The 24,845-nt window shown below is 37.7% G+C and overlaps 3 protein-coding genes across 8 annotated transcripts; 1 reads left to right on the forward strand and 2 right to left on the reverse strand.

The window, feature by feature from the left end:
- Window positions 1–15: 15 nt before the first annotated feature.
- Window positions 16–13,309, reverse strand: Dnali1 (Putative inner dynein arm light chain, axonemal Dnali1). Of its 4 annotated transcripts, none has more exons than XM_069501645.1 (7): window positions 13,003–13,309; window positions 10,509–10,579; window positions 2,536–2,670; window positions 2,074–2,223; window positions 1,477–1,605; window positions 781–978; window positions 16–151 (listed from the first exon to the last, which is right to left on the reverse strand). In XM_069501645.1, the coding sequence occupies exons 2-7, from the start codon at window positions 10,569–10,571 to the stop codon at window positions 116–118; spliced, it is 711 nt and encodes a 236-aa protein (XP_069357746.1). In that variant the 5' UTR covers window positions 10,572–10,579; window positions 13,003–13,309; the 3' UTR covers window positions 16–115. The 4 variants fall into 4 exon arrangements, with proteins under 4 accessions (XP_069357746.1, XP_069357745.1, XP_069357747.1 ...); XM_069501644.1 differs by lacking the exon at window positions 13,003–13,309 and adding an exon at window positions 10,856–10,977; XM_069501646.1 differs by lacking the exon at window positions 13,003–13,309 and adding an exon at window positions 10,800–10,977 and having other exon boundaries at window positions 9,472–10,579.
- Window positions 3,594–9,123, reverse strand: MED4 (mediator complex subunit 4). Its single transcript, XM_034972579.2, has 5 exons — window positions 8,939–9,123; window positions 8,230–8,410; window positions 7,678–7,829; window positions 6,377–6,555; window positions 3,594–4,851 (listed from the first exon to the last, which is right to left on the reverse strand). The coding sequence occupies exons 1-5, from the start codon at window positions 9,004–9,006 to the stop codon at window positions 4,676–4,678; spliced, it is 756 nt and encodes a 251-aa protein (XP_034828470.1). The 5' UTR covers window positions 9,007–9,123; the 3' UTR covers window positions 3,594–4,675.
- Window positions 6,418–23,727, forward strand: LOC117985775 (salivary peroxidase/catechol oxidase-like). 3 transcript variants are annotated; one of them, XM_034972571.2, is made up of 13 exons: window positions 6,418–6,559; window positions 13,960–14,069; window positions 14,142–14,442; window positions 14,568–14,805; window positions 14,905–15,067; window positions 15,154–15,350; window positions 16,492–16,687; window positions 17,035–17,232; window positions 18,748–19,031; window positions 20,540–20,695; window positions 21,380–21,500; window positions 22,045–22,225; window positions 22,889–23,727. In XM_034972571.2, exons 2-13 carry the CDS (start codon window positions 13,973–13,975, stop codon window positions 23,028–23,030), a joined length of 2,274 nt encoding a protein of 757 aa, XP_034828462.1. In that variant the 5' UTR covers window positions 6,418–6,559; window positions 13,960–13,972; the 3' UTR covers window positions 23,031–23,727. The 3 variants fall into 3 exon arrangements, with proteins under 3 accessions (XP_034828462.1, XP_034828460.1, XP_034828461.1); XM_034972569.2 differs by lacking the exon at window positions 6,418–6,559 and adding an exon at window positions 11,165–11,457; XM_034972570.2 differs by lacking the exon at window positions 6,418–6,559 and adding an exon at window positions 13,741–13,881.
- Window positions 23,728–24,845: the final 1,118 nt, after the last annotated feature.

The following is a 24,845-nucleotide window of genomic DNA, read 5'->3' on the forward strand; positions in this document are numbered from 1 at the left end:
GAATGCCTTGTAAAAATCTTTATTGAATAATACTTAATACATCGTAGAACATAAATTCTTTAACGTAATCGTCCTAATAGCAAATATTAAAGGCTAAATAATAAATAAAACAATATTATTTCTTGGGAGCAATAATGCCTTCTAGTTGTGCCTGAAAAGATAAATACAAAATTAAATTAACAAATAACTAAATAAAAAGGCGTATGGTCGCTTGTGACAAACGTCAAGCTTTGGCAAGCGTGTGGACGGGTGATATGCTTTCCAACGCTTTAGAGCGTTCCGATTGGCAGGCAAACCAGCTATGGTGTTTGCCGATGCTCGCTGTTTGTTGTTTGTCGCAAGCGTGGGGCGGCAGCGACATAGACGGCACCAGCAAGGCACGTATGGGTGTTCTACAGAGCGCAACGTAAGTGAACGCTTTGATGCAGTTCCTTGTATTGCACCTTGGATAAGTTTCCTTCAGGCTCTGTGTAATATTGTAAAAATATTTTATAAGAGCAACCACCGAGTTTCTTGCTAGTTCTTCTCAATAGGAAGAGCATTCCGAACCAGTGGTAGATTTTTTGACGATTCAAAAGCATTTGTAAGCTTATTTGAATAAAAAGAGCAGGTAATGAACTCGCCTGAGATTCGGAAATTGGGAACTAGAGCGGCGCCAAGCCGCGAGTGATGTGGCTTGTTTCATACATTTTATTTTTGGCACTTGACGCGCCGCGTATAGCTACCGCTCTTAACAGAGAAGTTGGGGGCAAGGCGCACAAACTCACCAGGGTGGCTTACCTTTAGCTGCGCGTTAGTTTTCTTCAAGGCTAACAATTCTTCTTGGTGTCGTTTCTCTTCGGCCGCACGCAACTCGGCCGCGCGTCGCTCTAGCTGTTCAGTTTTCTGTTTTAACTCCATGCATTGTTTTTCCAAAGCGGAGCGTTCGGTTTCCAACTTTGCCACTTGATCCATAAGGTCTGATTTACCTTGTTCCGACTGAATGAATAAAAATGTTTTAAGACCATTTAACTGCTTGGAATATTAAGGAAATCTTCATATTACAAAAGAAATTGACTAACTGCTATATATCAACGCTCAACCCAAACCGCTGGATCTAGAAACTTTAAATAGGGCTTCTATAAAATATTTGACCCCAACTAAGAAAGGATTTACACAAATTCAAGCGGCGCGGTCTCGAGAAAAGCTAGTCTTTTCTATGTCTCAAGTCTTTACTCACAACTTATTGTTGAGGGTCGTGACTCCTTTCTATTAATCACAATCGCGCTGGGTTCCGAAATCCTTTCGCATACAGCTCGACTAAGAAAACGAGATTTCGACTTTACGTTACGAAACTACGTTTTAACAATTATTATGACAGGTTAGATAATATCCGGGACCAACGGCTTAACGTGCTCTCAACTTGTGGTACCTAACAGTATTTAAAGGAACTTGAGTAGCTAAGTAACTTTTTATCAAACAAATGAACCGAGTCACCTGTAAAGCTTTTCGCATACCGAATGCAATGGAACTGCAATACAGTGTTTGATACGCTTCCATTGTGATCCGCGCTTCATCGCGCACTCTCAGCAAAAGGAGGCCCCGTTCACCGCAGTTGATTGTTACCTGAGGGTTCAATCAGGAAATAATTAACAACGCTTGCGACGGCGCAGTCTTCTCAATTGGGCCGGTATTCTTGGCTGACCACAAAAATGTTGTGCAGTCAATTACAAGAGCTCTTTGTATCGGGCGCATAGAAAAAATGGTGACGGACTCAACACGCATTTTAACGGCGCCCACGATGCTTCTGATGTCACTTCCTAGTTCCCTCTTTCTAAGTCCAAACTGCGCCTCTTGCAGCTCTTGCGCCTTATTTTTTATTTGTTTATTTTTGTTTATTTTGTTTATTTGAAAGTAATCAACAGCGTAAATACATAATTATTATTTAAATTTAAATCTAGGTATAACAGAAGGCCAAAAGAGATTACTTAAAATTATAATTAAACTATTATAAAAGAAGTTTTGACTTATCACCTTTGCTTACCTAACAAAATATTTACTAGTAAAGACATAAATTGAGCCATCGTTATGTACCTGTCGTATGAGTTCATCAAAGCACTGGGTGTAAAGTTGTCTTCGAACGGGACATATTCCTGTTTCTCTTGCCTGCCGTTGTTGCAGACGCGTATCTAGCATCTCTTGAAGATTTATTACATCCAATCTAGTGGCTGGCGTCGACGATATCTATGATACAAAAAAATAAGATTTGATCCTTTTAAGAGCTAGAAGGATTATCACAAATTACTAACTCTGGTTATAAAATCCTGGTTATAATGTAGTCTATTTTCCGTGGTAGTAAAAAAACGCCCTCTCATGTAGCCTAGCTATTTACTTATAGGTATTATAAATCTAGAAATAAATCAGTATTCAACGAAATTTGGAGAAGACCCTCGTGCACTGCCGACGATGTCGCAGGTAGAAAGATCGAGCTTAGATTGCTGATGCTGATAGTGTGATTAAATAAATAGGTTAAGCGGGTATTGGTACTTTACTCACTTTTTGAGTCCATATCTGCCCATCTTCTTCCCATTCTTTAGGAGGCAGAATGGCATTAAGAATTTCTTCGGTTTCCCGTTTGGCTTCAGTTGGAATACATGGTTGAGTGGCGGCTGCACCAGCCGCTGGCAATGTCTTAAATATGAGAGAGAGAGAGAGGATTAAGAAGTTACAACTGACGATTTACTGCTTAGCTAAAACTACCATCCTCGTAGGCGGTAATAGCTAAGAAGATGGTCTAAAAGCTACACCGTACGCGACACTTGGGCACTGCTTTGTAGAGAAATGTGTGGAGAGCATATTTTATGTGTGTGACCGCATTGCGCGATACTTAATCCATCGCGCGACGCTTCGCTGTCGCGTAAATCAGTCTACCTGTAAGGTATTAGACTTTGTGTTGGCGACACGTAAATGTCGCGCGCTTTGTAAAATGCCGCACCGCGCCACGTACCTACCTATCTCAAACTATGTGTAGAGAAACAGATAGCACTTTAATTAATAAGGAGTAGAAAATATGGTAGGTAGGCTTATTGATAAAAATAAAATTTAAAACGCTTCATAATGAAAGTCTACGTACAACTTTTTCTGGTTGCTTTGTAACTAATACTGGGTTATCATATCGAACTAGCGTTTCCTCTGTTGAAACTGGCGTTCTTTCTCCCATTTTTATTTTATTAAAGCAGATTTATCACAAAGCAAGATCTTTCAATAAATTCAAAATATTTATATCCATGACAATGACATTGTTACATAGCAACGTCGTAAATTATTGACAGGTTTCCCTCGTCCCGCCATCGTCCAAATAATGCGTAAATAATGTGACATTGGCTTAGAACATAGAGATTCATCGTGGATTCATCCACAAGGCTTAGAATGATTCATTCGCTACGCTCCGACAACGAACGACCCAAGGAACGACCAATCATATTTTATCTATGGACGATGGCGATGATGAACATCTCATGAACATGAAGATTTTACAAAATAAAAAAGAAATTAAAGAGTTTTGATTTAACATACATTTATTTAATTAAATTAAAAATCATACACTTAAACCAGTCTTACTATGCGGTTACGTATCTTGCATTTAGACCGCAATCGCAAAATAGATTCTTTCAGTTTAATTTTATTTGAATATAGTAGAAGAAAATCGATGCGGCCCTAAAATGGCAAGTGAGCCCCTTGTGTAAGATATCAAGATAAACGGGGCACAGCATGTTATGGACTAAGAGCCAGCGCGTGCCAGACATTATTTTATAAAAGCTGAAAGTTGCTCTGCATATTGTCCCCAACACAGAAAGGAATCGATGAGCGACTACGAAGTTTGGATCATGGTGGCTTAGGGAGATAACAGGTAGCAAAATTGTGTAAAATTGCTCCCCACTTTCGTCAAATTATAAAGAAAATATAAAAAAATACACTTTATACTTTGACTAAAGTGGGGAGTAATTTTATACACCTTTGGTACCTGTTATATCCACCATCATCCAAAGTTCATAGCCGCTGATCGTTCTTTCCTGTGTTGAGGACAATAGACAGAGAAACTTTCAGCTTTTATAAAATAACGAAGATCTAGCACGCACTGGCTCTCTCCCTGTATTAAGAGAAGGAACTGTAGCGCGCTCCCAAACGCTTTTCATACAACCGTAGTTTGGTTCTCATTTAAATATTACACAATCTAACTCAATAGAAATTTGTAGACACGTGGTAGACACGTTCTTGAGACATATCTATAGTACGCGACAGGTCGAGATGGCGGAGGGAACGCCCCAGACACCCGCACAGCCCCCGCGCTAAACCGGTGCGGGCGAGCACGGATGAGGTGCGGGGCGTCCCCCTGCCTCATACCGCGATTGCCATTTCAACCTGTTCAAAGGTTTGCATGTAAATATTTGTGTAGTCCACGCGGACGAAGTCGCGAGAATAAGCTAGTTCTATACTAAATGAGTTCACATTAAATTGAAACACAAGGGCCTCTGTTCTTAATAATTAAGATTTCATCAACCAGTAAGATCATACTTGTGTACTCATTGAGTATTGATTCTAGGAACAATGATTATCTTATCTACTAGGGTTTCCACCTATTGATTCAGAACTTAATAATTGTCTAATTGCATCAATCAAGCACAAGTACTTAATACTATTGTGAGTCACTGCTTGAGCTTGAACTGGTATCAGAAGACATGACTTCGACATCTTCCTGCGGGGGCGCGTCCTTGCTCCGGCCGTCGATGGCGACGGAGTTGCCGCCTCCCACCGACATGTGCAGTTCGCCGGACGGATGCCACGTGAATTGGTTGCTTGCCGATGCTGGAACTAAAGGATTTATATTCAAATACTCTGCTGGTGCGTGAAATTAGGTTTTTAAAAATCCCTTGGGAACTCTTTGATTTCCCGGGATAAAACGTAGCCTATGTCACTTTTCAGGTCTTTATGTATGCCCATGCAAAAAATCACGTCAATCCGTTGCACCGGTGCGACGTGATTGAAGGACGAACCCACAAACTAACAAACAAACACACTTTCGCATTTATAATAAGGGTAGTGGCACCGATTCCGTTGTCTTTCTCTAAACTAAATTTAGAGTATCTTCATCCTTTTCTTTTTAACAATGCTAAAAAGGGACAGAACATGAACTTTACATTTAAAGACTAAATTTTAGTGCACGCTACAAACAGTAGGCTCGCGACTGTGCGCTAAAATGACGAGTTTTACCATCTAAAAATTAAATTTAAAACTGTCAAACTGTATCTGTCCTTTTCATATTACATTAGTAAGAAGAGGATGCGAATACTCTAAAATTAGGTTGTGCTCAGAATCAGTACCACTATCTAGCTGATGCTGCGCGTGGATTTAGATTTTATAAAAATCCTGTGGGAACTCTTTGATTTCCCGGGATAAAAAGCAGCCTAATGTCACTCTCCAGGTCTTTAGCTACACCCATGCAGAAAATCATGTCAATACGTTTCTCCGTTGTGCCGTGATTGAAGGACAAACCAACAAACAAACACACTTTCGCATTTATAATATGGGTAGTGATAGCTAACTCCTAACCTTTATCATCATCCTGTCAACCTATCGCCGGCCCATTACTGAGCACGGGTATCACTCACTACGCTGGCCAAGTGTGTATTAGTTTTTATGAATGCTAAACTAATGAAAATGCTTGCATTAGTGATTTAAGTAAGAAAACAGACATTGTGGCTAATTCTGAGCACAACCTAATTTCAGAGTATTCGCATGCTCTTCTTACTAATGTAATATGAAAAGGACAGATACAGTTTGACAGTTTTAAATTTAATTTTTAGATGGTAAAACCCGTGATTTTAGAACGCACTCGCGAACCTACTGTTTAAATTTGTATTGTGCACTAAAATTTAGAGTCTTTAAATGTGAAAGTCATGTTCCGTTCCTTTTTTAGCACTAGTAAAAAGAAAAGGATGCAGATACTCTAAATTTAGTTTAGAGAGACACTAGAGAATCGGGGCCATTGTAAAACATTTTAAATTACAATTTAAGTGTGTATGTATGGGTAGGTAAATAAAGTTCATTTGCTACTTACATGGAAAATGATTAATAGTCAATGACTAATAACAATGAATTATAGATTTTATAAATACATGTTGAGGAAGTCTTTATTGAAAAGAAATATTAAATCTTAGTTTATAAGATTCATCAGAATAACATTTCTTGGATCATGTCCAAGGTGCATGTAATAGATATGCATTGGCAAGGTAGTTATCAAACTTAGTAGTTCTTGTAAATATAATTAAGGGAAAACCTAAATATTAGCATAAGAGTTTTATTTAAACAGATGATTAATAAATTGATTGATATATACCTCCTCCTGTGGTTATTCGATGCAGTTCGTTCAGTGTGGAGGGTGTGTGACCATTTAGTGGCAGATCACAGAGGCGGCCTAGCATACCCAGTCTCATCTCCAGGTCTGTGGGGTAAGGACGTCTTGGATCTCCAGGCTGCCAGGACAACGGAGCGCTCACTGCATTTGATGCACTTATCCTAGGTAAGTATATAATATTTTGTTATTAATGTTAACATTTTATTTTTGCATCATTTGTACAATAGTAAAAAAAACCTTGTTTAGAATAATTAGATTAACCAAAATAGGACTTCAGTTTGAAATTGTGGCCAATACACAATCACTAAACTAAAATGACAGGTCTAAACATATTGCTATCCCTTTCTTAATGCAGAAAAGGATAGCACTAGATTTAGATCTGTCAAGTTAGTTTAGTTTCTGTATGTACTATGTACAGTACCTTCATTCTATTTTTTTTTAATTCAAATTATTGGTCAAATCTATGAATCTATGATATGATATACTTCAGTTCCTTACTCGTAATATCTACTTGAAGCAAAACCTTATCTACCGCTATCTGGGGCCTGATCTTGTCTCTAATTGGTAAGTCGAAGTGGAATAGTGATGATGAGGAAGTGAACTCTCCATTAATTCTACTTCATGCTCAAACCTCATCTGTCCGTTGCAATATACTCATACTCACTCCTAGCACCACATTTACACATCCTATTATATATATGTAATATTATAAATGTGAAAGTGTGGATGTTTGAATGTTTGTTACTCAATCACGCAAAAACTGCTGAACGGATTTAAATGAAATTTTGAATGGAGATAGATTATACCTTGGTTTAACACATAGACTACTTTTTATCCCGGAAAATCAAAGAGTTCTCGCGTGATATTGAAAAATGTAAATCCATGCGGACGAATCCGCTGCCATCAGCTAGTAGGTTTATAATAAAAACATAGGTACTCAAATATCTATTGTACAGGTCAAGTCAAAGTAACCTGAGATAATTAAATGGCTAATTTTCTTTTTTTAAATACACACTTCTGTAATATTATAATACTGATACTGACTTTTAAGTTAATTAAATCAAGATAGATACTCAATGAGAGACTAGGCTCTCTTGGCACTTGAATGACATTGACAGGGGGGCGCTGTTGGAGAACAAAGGCTTACAATATTCAATCAAGAACCAGGGGGACACTTAACGGCAACGTTAGTTCCAATTTTCGCCACACGCCAAGATAGCCTTGTCACACTGTACAGGCCAAGTCAAAGTAACCTGAGAATTGAGATAATCAAAGATCAATACCTGTGTGCAAACTTGATAAGTTCTTCAGATGGAACTGGTCGTTTTCTGGATTTAACTATCGAAGCAAGTTTCTGTCTTGCTTGGTACAAAGATGTGGCCAATATTTGTTCAGCATCTTTTAACTGCCTTTGTAAATGGTAAATGTCTTGATCCTAAAAGCATTTTACAGTTTTATAAAATTAAGTATTATAGCCTAGTGGTTTTAAGAAATTTAATATCACTACGCACAACAGACGGAAACGTTTAAGTGCAGAAACCAGCCCAGAGCGTCAAGAAGAAGAAGAATATCACTTTCTTCAACAATGAAGGAAATCATCGTGAGGAAATCTGCATGCTGAGAATTCTCCATAATGTTTTCAAAGATGTGTATAATCTGCCAATCTCCACTTGGTCAGCTTGGTGAACTATGGCCAAAATCCTTCTCGTTCTGAGAGGAGAACTGTTCTCAGCAGTAGGCCGGCCAAGGGTTGATGATGATAACGATATACAATGTGGTTAAAGTTTGGTCTGTAAGTACATAGTAGGTAATAACAATGAGTGATTGGTATCAACCTTGTTGTCCACTTCGGCTTTAAGTTCATTCATTTTCTGTTGTATTGTGGCCTGTTCATCAGCTAAATCCAAGGTCTTTTTCAGTTCTGCGTCTTTCGATAGAAGCAATTCAGTCAGTTGTGCGTGGTCTGCCGCGGAGAGTTTTTGAGGCTTTGGGGCTATGGACACTTCTATTATCTCCCTGAAATGCGATAATACATTTCAAAAGCGTCTTATAACTGCGTGGAAGTTGTTCTTGAGTAATATTATGTATTAAGAGGGCTCAGGACGGAGCTTTCTTCATACAAACGTAGGAGGGTAATTACTACATTATTTGATACTGTACGCTCAAAACTAAGTATTATATCGATTTATCTCGTCATTATCTAGGTTTATTGATATATGAAACATTGAAAATAATATTGATTTTAAAGTTACGAGCCTCAAGAGATTCATATTTTAACACTAAATTTATGACAACTTTGGACGTAAATAAGTAAGATTAGGAGTATGAAAATTCTAAAGAAATTTAACATTAGACATAGTTTATTTATTCATTAGTTGAAATAACTATACTTTGCAAACATAAACTCAGTAGTTTTTTCTCAAAAATACTTTTCCTAAACCCTTGATTTCGGTGAAAATCATCGTGCCTCTCACCTTTCTCATACAATGTCAAGTGAAAAGCAAATAGGTTTGGTCGAGCGTCCTGCGTCACCTTAATACTTACTTAGCGATAAGTTCCATGTCGTCTATTATAGAAAGTAGCCGATCTTTTGTGCTCAAATGCGACGCCATGACTGGATTCACTTGGTAAAAGAACTAATTTTAAAATAAGCACAAATAGACAAATTAAGTCAAAGGCTAAACTCTCCGAAGCATTTCAATTTATAAAATTATTATAAGGAAGTTTTGATTGATGATTCTTTCGCTTTTGTTTTGACATTTAAGTTTTTGAAACATTTTTTGACAGAACGACAGTGCTGCCAACATTATAATCAAAGCGCGTTCAGTAGTTACGGTTGGTTACTTACGGGTAACTTTAGAAACGTGTGAAACGTTTTTTTTTTCAATACAAATAGTAAACGTGCAGGCGGGTCATATTATGAATATTTGCAACACCAGAGGAACTGCCGATGCATTGCCTGTAGATCGATGGTTCAATGGAAGTAATGACATAAAAATGTATAAGAGACTGAGATATAAAAATATTTAACCCATGGAATATGGATGTAGGTACTATTAAAATAAATTCTTACTAACCATTATCATTACCAACCAAAGGAGTTCGAAGATTAGTGGCTCATGGTCCGGACTCCGGACTCGACCAAAATTTTGAATATTCTCGAAATTCGCGTTGCAGTCTGAATCTCATTAAATCGCTGAATCACCCCACTCGATTTGGGCCACTATACAACTATTCCAACTTTCACGTCGATTGCTTTAATAGTTGTAGGCCCTTAGGATACTTAGGTACCTTCTGAAATAATCGACTGTTATAGACAGACAAAACGAACGACGACGAAACGAACGGACGAAGAAAGTCACACGGGCGCACCATATTATAAGCGTTCCATTTTTACCATTTTGGTACGGAACCCTAAAAATTAATTGTGTGAGCTTGAGATAAAGTAATAATTCTTGCTTTGATAAGAGTAGTGGTCTACATAATATTATGGTCAATTTTTACTACAGCAAATAATAATAATTTTATATATTTTAATAGTATAGCAATAGTAATTTTTTTTTAACAAAATAAATAATTGATTCGGTAATCTAGAAGACTACCTACTAGGTACCTACTTTAATTTTATTGTTCAGCTAATTACGTAAAATGCATAATTTCTATGTTCCGTTTACTCGAACAACATCATTGCTCACGGCAATAATTGCGATTTCATTATTCTTCAACCGGCTTTTTTGTGCACGCGGCTGATGCGTGATAGCGTATGCGCGGGGTGAGCGGGGGAGGGGCAAGGTGCAACCCATTACCCATGCGCCATGCTACGATCATGCGATCCCCACGTGCTAGAGCGCCTTTACTAATGTGATACAAATTACAAACATTATTTTTAGTCGGTTTGTAAACCGTTCCCCGTTTATAAAAAATAAATAAATAATAAAATGTTTTTATTTCAATCAACAAAAGGATCATATTGGTGTTAGTAATTACATGAAACTTAAACCTATTTGTTAGTAAAATATCTATAACTATTTAAATTAGGACAGGATCGATTTGCTAGCACGTGAATCATACAACAGTGATTCAAGTACTAGCAGTCGATCCTGTCAGAAAATACCTTCAGGAGGCCATTGGAGCTGGACCGGACTCTACGCAACAAGGATGTGCACCGCTCTCGCATAGTAGTACCTATAATCAATACTTATTGCATTAAAATTGTAAATTGAAGTAACCACTGAAAATTTAAAATTTGCCTGGGTTTGAAGTGTTTAGAATTACAATTATAAATGCGATTGAAACAATAATAATGAAATTTAAAATCGCAAAGCATCAAACATAAAAGCCATTTTTAAAATAAAACCAATGTTATTTTGGATATTCTTGAGACTCTATTATTATTATTACTTACCTATTTATATACTTATATTTTGTGCACGGTAATAAATGCTCCTCGCTAATACTCACCACAGTGTAACGTGGAACAGTAAACCTACAACTTATGTTTTATGTAGGTCGGCTTTTAAGTTGTACCCTAATCGAAACTAACAAGTTTATATTAGGCACTAAATACTATTTTTTTAAATGAGACTTTTTGAAGTATAATACAATATAATACTTATTATGAATTGTTTGATAGAGTAAAAATAGAATTGGATATAGGCTAACTTATTTCATTGGCATGTGGTAGGAGTTTCTTTGTAGAGGGGGAAGGGGACGAGGCCGAGGCGCATTCGACTGCTGCGCACTGAACGCACCATAGTCCATACGGCATTCGGTTTCGTCCAACTTCCAGTGTAAGTTTGGCAGTAGAGGTGATATTGGCTTCTCTGCCAATCTAATGGAACAGCGCTCCTTCGAGCGAGTGTCACCAATCGTTCTACACAAATCAAACATTCGCCACAAGCGCGACAACTGTCGTAAACAACAAATCCTGCTCCTGCTACTATGTTGTTTAAACGGATCATCGAAGGAAAGTCGATGTTGAACGAAGCGAAGGTTAGCAGTAGGACCCCTGAGAAATGTTCTAGAAGAAAGTCGGAATGCGCCGGTTGTGGAGAACATTCCACGTAAGTTAAAGCTCAAAAGTTATCTTTTGGTCTTTCACTGTTCTATCTATTTTATTTTGATTTATAATAATACCTATATTTGTAAACACATAACTATCCCGTAGTGATAACAAAATATACCTACCTACCTAACTAGGTACCTACCTACAGCGTTGAACTACACAATGTAATAATATTAATATGATAATTCAACGGTTCAATACTTTTCTATACCTAACATTTAAATTTTAATTAGCTAGATTAGTAGAATAAGTATTTAAATATTTATGTAGGTAAATAAGTAGGTACCTACTTAGTTAAGAGAATATTATGGAGATCTATAGGTACAGAAAATTAAATGTATCGGAAAAAATAAGTTTGCGTTAAGCAACCTTATTTTTACCTACCTACATATTTATACATCATAATAGTTTTAAAACTAGCATAAAACGCTCATCTGCTTTACTAAAATTGTAATTTTTAAACTGTTAACCTATCTATTCCAATGAAAGGATGTGATGTAAGTGGTGACTGAACAAGTAGGAAGGCGCATCGCGGAATTTTGAAAGAACGAAGAGACCCTTAAATTTAAGAACACTGAAAAAATTAGAAGATCTCTAATGAAACTGAACATTTTAACAACTAAATCTAAAATTTAAAACATCTGAAAAGGACCTTTACAATTTTAAGAGCATCTTAAATTTTAGAACATGAAAATGTAAGACTCTTTAAACCTAAAAACGCTTTAAAAAAGAGACCCTAAAAATAAAAGAATATAGGTATTAATACAGGTAATATATAATCACAGAATACCTTGAAATTGAAAAACACTTAGGAAAAACACCTTGCTTAAATTACGAAATTCGAACGCTAATCTTCAGGTAATAATGAGGTGGTGAATTATCGTAACTAGGTAAATTGAAAAAGATAACTTGTCTATAGAATAAGGTTTCAAGGATATCGTAGTACAACCTTGTGGTCTATAAGCTTCTATTATGATGAATTTACCTACATGTACAATACAATAAAACCGGCCAAGTGTAGGATTCCGTAGTCACAACTTAGCTATGATAGTTTATTTTTAAATTGATTATATATACTACCTACTGCTGTAAATTTTTTCACGTTCCTATATACCTACACTTGACTCAATTATTTACCAATTACCATCAATTATTTTACAACCTGTCTAGAAATCGAAAAATGATCTTCCCACACCCACAGTATTTTTAAAAGTCCTATTCAACGATACTCCACACTATGGGGTAGACGAGAAAATAATCACCCCCACTTTACATGTAGGGGAGCTACCCTAAAAAAAATATTTATCACAATTTTATTGCACCACTTTTTCGACGAACTATAACGGTTCCTTGTTTACTACGGAACCCTAAAAATCCACATTGAACTGAACCAACTAGATAGGTACTTACTTCTCTAATGACTAATGAGCTATAAATCCTAATCAATAAGTTGAAAGGAATCGAAATTCGAATAGGAACTTAGGTCCAAAAAGTTATAACCCAGGTAGGTATAATACCTACATATTATCATATACCTACATACCTAGGTAATTTCTTGCTTCGTCTTTTCGAATCCCTATCCGTCCGCGTATCTTATTGCTTGGTTTTCTTAGAAGTTTTTAATTTCTGAAAATTCTGTCCCCTCCGCTTGGTGTTTGTAACCTTCTTTTATTTTATATACTGTTACGTTATTACGATTTATTCTTTCATATTGCAAGTTGTTAAGTATAGGGTATGAAACTTCGGTTTTGTTTTCTCATCACAATGACTGCACGAGTCACATATCAAGACCAATCAGTATTAATTGCTCAGAATGAACATATATAAATAACCACTAGTCACACGAACTTTGTACTATCTCGAAACCGTTGAAAATAATAACAAAGATTAGAGATTTATATTAAAACTAGCTGATGCCCGCGACTTCGTCCGCGTGGATTTTCGTTTTGCAAAATCCCGCGGGAACTCTTTCATTTTCCGGGATAAAAAGTAGCGTATGTGTTAATCCAGGGTATAATCTATCTCCATTCCAAATTTCAAACAAATCTGTTCAGCCGTTTTTGCGTGATTAAGTAACAAACATCCAAACATCCACACTTTCACATTTATAATATTAGGAGGTAGGATTATTAATTTCCACTGATAAAATTGTGCCTGTGATTACTATTTACTCAGATTTGTTATGTCTTCTAATAATCGCAAATCGCTCGGGGGCTCGTCCCGCTAATGACCGAGAATCGGCATAACCGTGACGACACTTGTTTACCGACAATCTTGAGGTCACATCACCCAGAACTTTACTGATAACCTCTTATAATATGGATTTTCATATAAAGTATTTGTTGCAACAACACCACATCAGTTCGAGTTCATTCTTAACGCGTGCCAAACGAATGCAAGAATTAAGATTTGGCAGAAACATGTTGGTTATTCTTTATGGTATTTCATTATTTAAATAGCCACAGTTATTATTTTTACTAAATGAATGATACATTTTCAGTATATTGGAAGAGATGTTGAAGATGGTGCTGCTGGGAATTGTTCTGTGGGCGGGAGTGACATTTGGTGCTCACGTCGCTCCATATCCACTCAATCTGATTTTGCATTCAGGTATGTTAAAAGGACTAAACTAACTGAAGTTGCTTGATAATTTTTTGTTCCTAACTAAATTATTTGTTACAGATATAAGTCACCCGCCACCAATGTACGACTTCCCATTCCCAAGTGCTCAGATGTTGAAGAGATTACCCCCAGTGACCGCACTGCATATGAATAAGTCGATTAGCTTAAGTAAGCTTTCAATTTCGATGCTTGAACGCTTAGAAGAAAACTTAGATGCATCAGGGATAAAGCCAATGCCAGGTTCTGCGGCTCAGGGTCTTGCCATACAAGGCTATCCTTCTACTGAAGCAATGAAGTATGAGAAATCTTCAATGACGATTACAAAGGCATCGCAAAACCTGATTTGGACAAGATGTTCAAGGTAATGTTCGTTCTAACAACTTTTAATTATCTAAGTAAATTGTGTCGTCACTAATAAATATTTCATGTCTTATCAAAGTTTAATGTTAACATTCATGTCTTAGTAAAGTTTATGTTACCATTTAGGTTCGGCTTGGCAACGGATGAGTGTGCCAGCTTTATAAGCACATTGAATTTACGCGAAACTGACTATGGTGGCGAATGTGCACAATTGGAAAGGTTTACATGCCGGAATACCAAAATGTCTTCGAGATATCGTACGTTCGATGGCTCTTGTAACAATCCTGTGCGATCTTCTTGGGGACAAGCTCTTACTGGTTATAAAAGACTATTGCATCCCAGATATTCCGATGGCATTGAGGAGGTAACTATAATTTTATAATTCCAAATAAATTGACAAGAAATGCATATTCTTCTAAATTCAGGTTTTTTGACTCGTTTATAACTTTTGATTTTCCTGCAGCCTCGTCGAGCTCTCAGCCACAAGGAATTGCCATCGGCTCGCTTAGTAAGCACAGTATTAGCAAATAATTTGGATGTGCCTAACAACAAAAAAACCATTGCACTGCCTGTTTGGAGTCAGTTCATTTTCCACGATTTGGTGCATACGCCTGTTCGTAAGACAAGTGAGTATTTTTGGATGATTTCTGTAAAATCTTGATATTTTATGGTGTCGTAGATAGTAATGAAAAATTTAATGTTTTGCCCACAGTTCATACTGACCAAACCATCAGCTGTTGCGACAGCTCGGGATATAACCTAAGGCCTCGCTATTTGCATCCCAGCTGTATGCCAATCTCAGTACCCGACCTGGATCCTTTCTACAAGGATGAATATGTTACTTGCATGGATTACACACGATCTGTCACAACCTTTCGTGGAGACTGCACCTTTGGCGCTGCTGAACAGGTAAGACTACATTTTTTTCTATTTAAATAAAAATATTAAGTTGTTTTTGAAACCGAGGTATTGTATTACTCATAAATAGTTTTTCATCTTTGTCGTCTCATCTATATTTCATCGTCCAGTTACAGTTTTTTTTAAACAAGGATTACGCTCATAATACGAAATTTAAATAGGTGAGTATATTAAGTATACATTATCACATGTGTTGAGAGATGTTTATTGATGTTAGTAAAATACAATAATATTGACTTTTTAAATTATGAAATTGTTAATAAAGTCGGTAAATAATGAATGTAGCACCATTTATAAAGTGGTCCAAAAATAACTGAATAAACAAATTTCGTAGCAGCATATTAGTATAATAAATTGTAATGCAAAAACTCATGATAAATCGTTTACGATGTCAGAAGGTATTTAATACGCAATTGCAGGACCTATTGTTATCTTACAATGCAACCCGTATGTTTTTATACCGATTCATTCAACTTGAAAATAAATCACAGAAACTAAAACAATTTCTTAAACTACGTAAAATATATATTTACTCGTAGGTTCAGTACGCCATACGGTAGCCATTTTGTACCTACGTAACGTACCTACCTATATAAAATGGCTCAACTCTCGTTTTTTGCTGGAGTATATGCGACTACTTACTTCAACTACTACGTTACTTTAACGTTCTGTTGAGATGTTGCAATTGAAGATCTGACGAATAGTTTCGGAGATGGAGGACGGAACTCCTCGACGAGTAACAGCAAATCAATGGCAACCAATGTTATATGACAAAGTTATGTTAAGTAATAACTTAACATAACTTTGTCATATAACATTGGTTGCTTGTACATAATAAGTCTACGGTAGGTATAGGTAAATAGGTACAGTTCTTGCAATTCACGAAGGCGAGTGAACTTTACTTGTGGTTACGTCGTATACACGGACATTACGTACGTGTGCGTGGCGCGTGCATGTCGAACCAATCAGTCGCGAGCAAGCGCTCGCAAACGAACACATATACTGTACCTTACCTACTTATACCGATACGACTTAAACACAAACATGTGTCACTCGCCTTTGTGAAATGCAAGAACTGGATTTTTATTATTGGCAATTTTAGCCTAAATTCGATTTATATTGTTGTCCCCAGATGAATCAAGCGACGCATTTCATGGATGGCTCTCACATCTACGGCTCCAGCAGTCGCGATGCTGCGGCCCTGCGGGAGTTAACCGGCGGCTTATTGAAGACCTCTTACATTGAAAATGAGGAATTGCTTCCTTTGGCAACAAACCCTACCGAGAAGTGTCTCGTTGATAACAAATCGGGTGTCTGCTTTAGCACTGGTAAGATAAATAATTTATTTCCTCTTTTCTTTTTTATTTATTTACTAACTGATGCCCGCGACTTCGTTTGCGTGGTTGTTTTAAAATCCCGTGGGAACTCTTTGATTTTCCGGGATAAAAAGTAGCCTATGTCACTCTCCAAGTCTTTATCTATACCCATGCAAAAAATCACGTCGATCCGTTGCCCCGTTGCGACGTGATTGAAGGACAAATCAACAAACCACAAACCAAAAAACAAACACACTTTCGCATTTATAATATGGGTAGTGATAGTTAAAAAATATTGTTCTCCGATAGTTATTATCTGACAATCTGACGTTTGTTGTAGCAAATAAGTTTTCTTGCAGGTGACATTCGTGCAAACATGCATCCATGGCTAACCAGCCTTCACTCCCTATTAGTTAGAGAACACAATCGTGTGGCCAGAACGTTGGCGTCGCTGAATCCCGGCTGGAACTCTGACAAGCTGTATCACGAAGCGAGAAGAATAGTTGTGGCAGAACTGCAACATATTACTTACAAGCATTGGATGCCTGCGCTTACTGGTAAGTTCTGGTTTTCCCTTTGATCATCATCATCAACTGATAGACGTCCATAGCTGGACAAAGGTCTCTCGTCTGATTCCAACGGCTCCCTGCAACTCATTTGATGTTGTCGGTTCACTTAGTATGAGTGTTTTGCGACGCTGCGCTTTCGTGTGCGAGGTGAACGTGGAGGAGGATTTTACATTGAAATGTAGAGGAGTGGTATTATATCTGTGCGATTTATTGTTAGCAAAGACATTTATCTAATTACCTACTATCTAATCTTATAACATAAAGATCGGTTTATTAGCTTCCTAGCTAATAGGTACATAGTTAATTTGAGCTTCAATTAAATTATTTTTGATACTTTATTTTTCCGAGTAAAAAATCTTAGGACAATCTAGAGGCAATTAAAATGACTCCGTAGTCTATAACTGATTAGGTGGGTAACATAACACCTTTTTGTTTCGTGATCATGAGAATAACATGGCGTGATTGTCGCTTACTCATGTTGTTTTCTGCAATTCATGTGTCATATTTTGTCCCATATTACCTACCTACATTTACATAGTACTTCACAGAACACGACATCGGAACGTGGTTGACTTTATGCTGACTTTGTATTTGAACGTACCTAAATGTAATTCGACTCTTCAAGTGCATTATTATTCTAAAAATTTATATGGAGCATTCAAGGGGCGGACCAACAAATTCCTAAAAGGCCGGCAACGCATCGGCGGCTCCTCTGGTACTGCAAATGTTCATGAGCGGTGGTAATCACTTAACATCAGGTGACCCGCCTGCACGTTTGCTCGCTATATGTGTTTAAAAAAAAAAGGTATTATAGAGAAGGTAAGTTGTCGAGTATCCTAACTGTACGGATGCGGGTGTGCGGGGCGTCCCCACCCCGATTGCCATCACGACCTGTCGCGTACTATAGACTGTACGTAATAATATATGTAACTACAGTACGCGGCAGAGAATATTGTACATCGATCTTTAGAAATAGATTTCGTATATCGTTGTCTCTGTCGTTAAGACCAACAAAACGTCACATAGGTATGAGAGAAAGGCTCTAAGACAAAGTAGAAATCTCACTCTAAAGGTCGATAATTATGTACCTACTTACAATATTTCTTGCCGGCTACTGCACCTATCAAGCAGTGATAGCCTAGTGGTTAGGACGTCCGCCTTCTAATCGGAGGTCGGGGGTTCGATCCCTGGCACGCACCTCTAACTTTTCGGTATTATGTGCGTTTTAATTAAAATTAAATATCACTTGCTTTAACGGTAAAGGAAAACATCGTGAGGAAACCTGCATGCCTGAGAGTTCTCCATAAACTAGTTCTCTAAAAGGTCAAAGAAAAAAAAAAGGTGTGTGAAGTCTACCAATCCGCAAATGCCAGCGTGGTAGACTATGACCAAAACCCTTCTCACTCTGAGAGGAGACCCGTGCTCTGTAGTGAGCCGGTGATGGGTTGATCATGATGATGATGATGACTGCACCTAACTTTAACCAAATTTCGATTGCTTCAGGAAAAGTATTGGACGAGATGTACGACAGTTATGACGTCGGCTACAACTCGGACATTGACCCCACAGTCACCAACTCCTTCGCGAGCGCCGCATTTCACTTCGTGAATAGTTTGCTCGACCAAGACGTCGAAGTTGTGGACGAAAACAACAATGTAACCGCACACCGCCTGAAGAATAACTACTTCAAACCTGAATTGCTTGCTGAGAAAAAGGGCCTTGAAAACATTCTCAGAGGAATGGTTAATCAGAAAAGCCAGAAACTGGACTTAAACTATGACGACGATGTAAGTAATAGTACCTACCTAGCTGTTTATTTATTTTTAGGGTTCCGTACCTCAAAAGGAAAAACGGAACCCTTATAGGATCACTTTGTTGTCTGTCTGTCTGTCCGTCTGTCTGTCAAGAAACCTACAGGGTACTGTAGTCCCGTTGACCTAGAATCATGAAATTTGGCAGATAGGTAGATCTTATAGCTGACATTTGGGGGAAAATCTGAAAACCGTGAATTTAGGGTTAGATCACACAAAAAAACTTAAATTGTGGTCATGAACTAATAATTAGTATTTTCAATTTTCGAAGTAAGTTAACTATATCAAGTGGGGTATCATATGAAAGGTGTTCACCTGTGCATTCTAAAACAGATTTTTATTTATTTTATGTATCATAGTTTTTTAATTATCCCGCAAAATGTCGAAAAAACGACTGTAGTACGGAACCCTCATTGCGCGAGCCTGACTCGGCCGGTTTTTTGTAAAGTAAACTGATTTCTTAGACCATCTATAGTGTGTAATACGTAAGTAGGTACTGCGTACATGCATAGATAAGGAAATAAGTAAATAATATACCTACGTAGTACGTACCTACCTACAAGTAATTTATGTAGGTACATGATCCGTTGTGTTTACAAACGAAACGTGGTGACTAACGTTTATTGTTATCTACTTTACTTAGGTCTCTTGTGTGGGTGCGATAGCACAGAATAATAATACATATTATAATGATAGCTCTAATTGCATACCTAGTCCTGAGGAATATTATTTATATTATTAGGTAGGTATATTATTTACCTAGGTACCTATAACTCGTATCTATTCTGTGCCTGAGGTGTGGTATATTATTCTTGTGGCATCGCACGATGCCCTACTAAACTTTCATTGTAATAGATATAAATCCTCACTTTTTAGGGTTCCGTATCTCAAAAGGAAAAAGAAACCCCTATAGGACCACTACTTAGTTGTCTGTCTGACTGTCTGTCCGTCAAGAAAACCTATAGGGTACTTCCCGTTGATTAAGAATCATGAAATTTGGTAGGTAGGTAGAAATTTGGCAAGTAAAGGAAAAAATCCGAAAACTGAGAATCACAAAAAAAAAATTAAATGTGTTCATTGTAGTATTTTCAGTTTTTAAAGTAAGATGGCTATACCACGTGGGGTATCATATGAAAGGGCTTTGCCTTTACCTATAAATTGTAAAACAGATTTTTATTTATTTTTATGCATTTTTTATTGTTTGTGATTTATCGTGCAAAATGTCGAAAAAATACCGGCCCCCCTCTTTATCTCCAAAATTTACTAGTGCGAGATAGGCCGAGGACCGGGTGTGGTGGCGCTCTTTAGGGAAGGCGTATGTCCAACAGTGGACGTCCACAGGCTGATTATGATGATGATGATGATGATGATGATGATGATGATGATGAGGATGATGATGAGTACTGCCGTTACCCTCCACTTGTCACAATATGCACTGCGAGTGAATCTAATGAATTCAGGAGTGTTATTATATTGTGTTGTAGCTTCGTCAGCATTGGCTGGGCGGTCTAGACGTGATGGCGGTGGACATCCAGCGCGGGCGTGACCACGGCCTGCCCGGCTACGCTCACTACCGCGCTCTGTGCGGTCTGCCTCTACCCACTACCTTCGCGCAGCTCGCGGACGTCATACCGCAGGAGGTAAGAAACCTATACCTCTAAATCATCAGTGTTTTGTGGTAGACCATTTTACCCCAACTGCAGAAACCGTGAATGTTATGTGGTCGACATCCAATCTAATCGCAGTTCGCACGAACCACTAAGGCACGGAATGTCCTTTCGGCATCAGTGTTTCCTGCCACGTATTTAAACTTTAAACTTAAACACGTTCAAGGCAGGAGAGAATAGATAAGCGTGCTCCAAGTCCAACCTAGAACTCTCCGTTGCTTTTTATTAAGCACTAGCTTATGGTCGCGACTTCGTCCGCGTGGACTACACAAATTTCAAACCGCTATTTCACCCCCTTAGCGGGTGAATTATCAAAAATCTTTTCTTAGTGGATACCTATGTCATAATAAGCTATCTGCATGCCTTTCAGCCCGATCCGTCCAGTAGTTTAAGCTATGCGTTGATAGATCAGTCAGTCAGTCACTTTTTCTTTTTATATATTTAGATGATAGTCGTTAAGCGCAAGTTTATCTTGTTAAAAAAAATCAGTAGTTCAATTTTCCACAAAACCGATACTTAGTTTCCGTCTTAAAAATACAAAATTCAAAAATAGTTTCACGCGTTATTCTGCGACGGACCAGCTGTAAAATGTTATTACTTATTAGATATGCGGTGAACTTATGTAATGAAGCTTATGTAAATATAATTGTGTTGCAGGTTGTCGGCAAATTGTCTGAGTTGTACGAGCATCCCAGTGACATCGATTTAGTGGTGGGAGTGATGGCGGAATACCCTCTCGATGTCTCCCTGTTGGGGCCCACTGCTACTTGTCTCATTAGTAAGTTTATCACGTATTTAGGAACATAGGAACATACCTGCACCTTGAAACATATATAATTTTGTTGTATAGATGGCGCAATCCGTCACTAACTTGAAATGTCAGGTAGGTATAACTTGTACGATGGTACGGAACCCTTTTGTGCGCTTACGACTCGCACTTGACCGGCTTTTTTATTTATTAAATAAAAGTTAACCCATGACTGCAATCTCACCTGGTGGTAAGTGATGATCCAGTGTAAGATGTAATCAGGCTAACTTAACTGGTAACTAGGGGTATGGCAGTTTTTTATTGAACCCACTGTACCCCAATCAAATTTCTTGATACTTACAATCAAAGCCTCAATAGCTCAACGGTTATGAAGCGGACTGAAATCCTAAAGGTTGACGGTTCAAACCCCACCCGTCGCACTATAGTTGTACCTACTCCTAGCACAAGCTTTACGCTTAGTTGGAGGGGAAAAAGGAAATGTTAGTCATGATTAAAATGGCTATTATTCTATTTAAAAAAAATCACAAACCTAATAACAGTAAACTTATTACAGAGGAGCAACTGTGGCGCACTCGCGGCGGCGACCGGTACTTCTACTCGCACGCCGGCGAAGCGGGGAGCTTCTCCAAGAGACAGCTGGTTGAGCTGCGGCGGACTTCCTTGTCCAGACTGCTTTGCGACAACGCCGACGTCGCTAGCGTGCAAAAGGACGTGTTCCAACCGCCTTCTGAAAGGTGAGGAATAACTGCCTTTATATATAATATCTGTCCCGGCGGCCTTTTTCAAGCGGCACGCGCAGCTCGTAGTCACAACCGCGACGCGTGCGCGAACTGACTCCCTTGAAAAAGGACGGAAACTAGTCGGGCTAACGTCGACTAAACACGTGAGTAAAGCCGGGACAGATATTATATATAATGAAAATCACTCACGATAGTTTAAACGCTAAAATAACTGCCTTTGGTTAGTTTTAGACATAATCATCATTCATCATGATCTACCCATTACCGGCCCAACACTGAGCACGGGTATCCTCTCAGAGTGAGAAGGGTTTAGGCCATAGTCTACCACGCTGGCCTAATGCGGATTGGCACCTCTTGATTGGAGGATTGGTACGACATTTCATCACGATGTTTTCCTTCACCGTTAAAGCAAGTGATATTTAATTGTTTTAAAAACGCACATAACTCATGAAAGTTAGTGGTGCGAGCCCAAGATCGAACCGCCAACCTCCCAAAAAGAAGGCAGACATCTTAACCACTAGGCTATCACATATTTTTCGTGATAAATAACAAAAACGAATTCTACGATAAAGGGCATATTTTCTCAGCTAAAAATTATTTTGGATAAGATTTTCCTTATGTTTTGATGAGAAATAACTTTGTTTCTTTTGTCCATAGTAACCCGATCGTGTCTTGCGAAGAAATCAAGAAGGTGAACCTCGATGCTTGGCAGGATCCGTCCCAGCAACCCGACATCCTCACCCGCACCAACAAATGGATCAAGAACAAAGTGGGCAGTGTCGGGAATTCCACTAAATAGACTGTTAAGAAGGTAGTTCCACTTAAATTAATTTAGTATTTATGGGCAGCTATGATTTCTTAATCTACGGTGTTCATTATTGTTGCAATTGTTTTTTTAAAGTATGAAATATGAAAGAATTTAATTGTTTTTCTTGAGTCGAACATAATGTGGATCTTTCGACAGTATCTAGCTTGTTGAGCTCGAAGAGTTAAAGGTTATCAATTTACTAAAGACGTACGTACTCAATGATGTCACAATAAATATAGGTACAATAGGTATTATTATGAATTATTGTGTTAGTTTCGGTGCAGTAGTTTTTTCTAGAATGATAAGATTCTTTGCAAAATGCGACGTATTCTCAGAGTTCAATGAAATTTTATATTTTTAGTTGCGATAACAAATTTGTGTAGATACCTACCTCACCTACAAATACCTAATAATGTGTTATCTATAACGATGAAGTTTCGGAAATCTTAACAGTGAAGTTAATTTAACTGTTTAAACACCTAATTGTAGCTATTTATAACTGGTTTGAAAATACTGAGTATGTTCGACATAATAGCACCGCAGTTTCAGAAATCGAGAGTCAAGTGATTCAGTATTGTGGTTGATTAGAATTTATTTAGCGTTTAAGATTAGATATAACCACGTTCATCATATTTTGGGCTTATCCAACAATCCGAAGTAGTACTTACCAATGATGTTGTTTTACTAGGTACTATCTACTTCTACTATATAATTATATATAAGTAAATTTGTACTTTAAGGCCTAAAACGTTATTTTTGAGGTGAAAATGGTAAGAAACCTGGACTAATTTTTGGATTGGCCCAAAATGTGGTTAAGTCCGTATTGAATGCTACGGACGCCATGTTATACAGTGGCTGTGATAACGTGGAATATCCACTTCAATGATAGTAGTCGCTAGATGTGCTAGAGATACTAAAGATCCATATGTTAAAAGGTCTTTAGACTTACACTGGAATCCATAGTCAAGATAGGGGCTTCTTTATAGGACCATTCAGACATGTGTCATTATTCAACCTTTAGGCAATGCATTAAGGACACATGTCTGAATACTGAATAGTGCACTAAACACAAATATATTATACACTATACAGATATGCAACTAGCGTGGCCCCCTCAGTCCCTCTCGCTCAAGCAGAAGTACTTACTTGTGAAATGTTATTCTTTCTATTTTACGTTCGCCTCGGCTATTGTAGCCTAGTATACTGCAACCCCCCCATTGTACAATAACTTCAAAAACAAAAAAACAACAAAACAAATCAATTATTTATTTAAAATACTTAAGTCAACATCACTTCACGTCCTTTGTTAAGATCTCACGTACAAAAAATCTTGACTAACAAAAAAAAAAGTGGCCACGGTGATAAGGACAAAACATAATCATTTTGTCACGTTCTAATAAGAGCTTAAATGCAATTAGCTATCTCGCTTTAACAGTAAAAGTCACAATAGGGCTACTTCTACAGGTTTCACAGGTATGCATTAAGGTTGAATATGACACATATTAAAGGTTGAAGTGCCCTAAAGAAGCCCATAATATCTTGACAATGAATTCCAGTGCAAATGCTGCGATAACCGTCTGCGACTACTTTGAATGCATTTCTAAGTTTCTAGTGTATAGGTAGTTTTAGGGATAAGAATAATCCGTAGGTATATTGAAGCGGATTGAAGTGACACAAGAAAATATTGTGTTCAAAAAGTATTTTGAATTTGTAATCTCATATTGAGGAAGCATAGACGTTAGAAAATTATCATATTGAAATATGTAGGTAATTTTGTAGATAAGAATAAAGAAGAATGGCAAAATT

This window comes from Maniola hyperantus, chromosome 10 (assembly GCF_902806685.2).
Source record: "Maniola hyperantus chromosome 10, iAphHyp1.2, whole genome shotgun sequence".
Classification (NCBI taxonomy): Eukaryota; Metazoa; Arthropoda; class Insecta; order Lepidoptera; family Nymphalidae; genus Maniola; species Maniola hyperantus.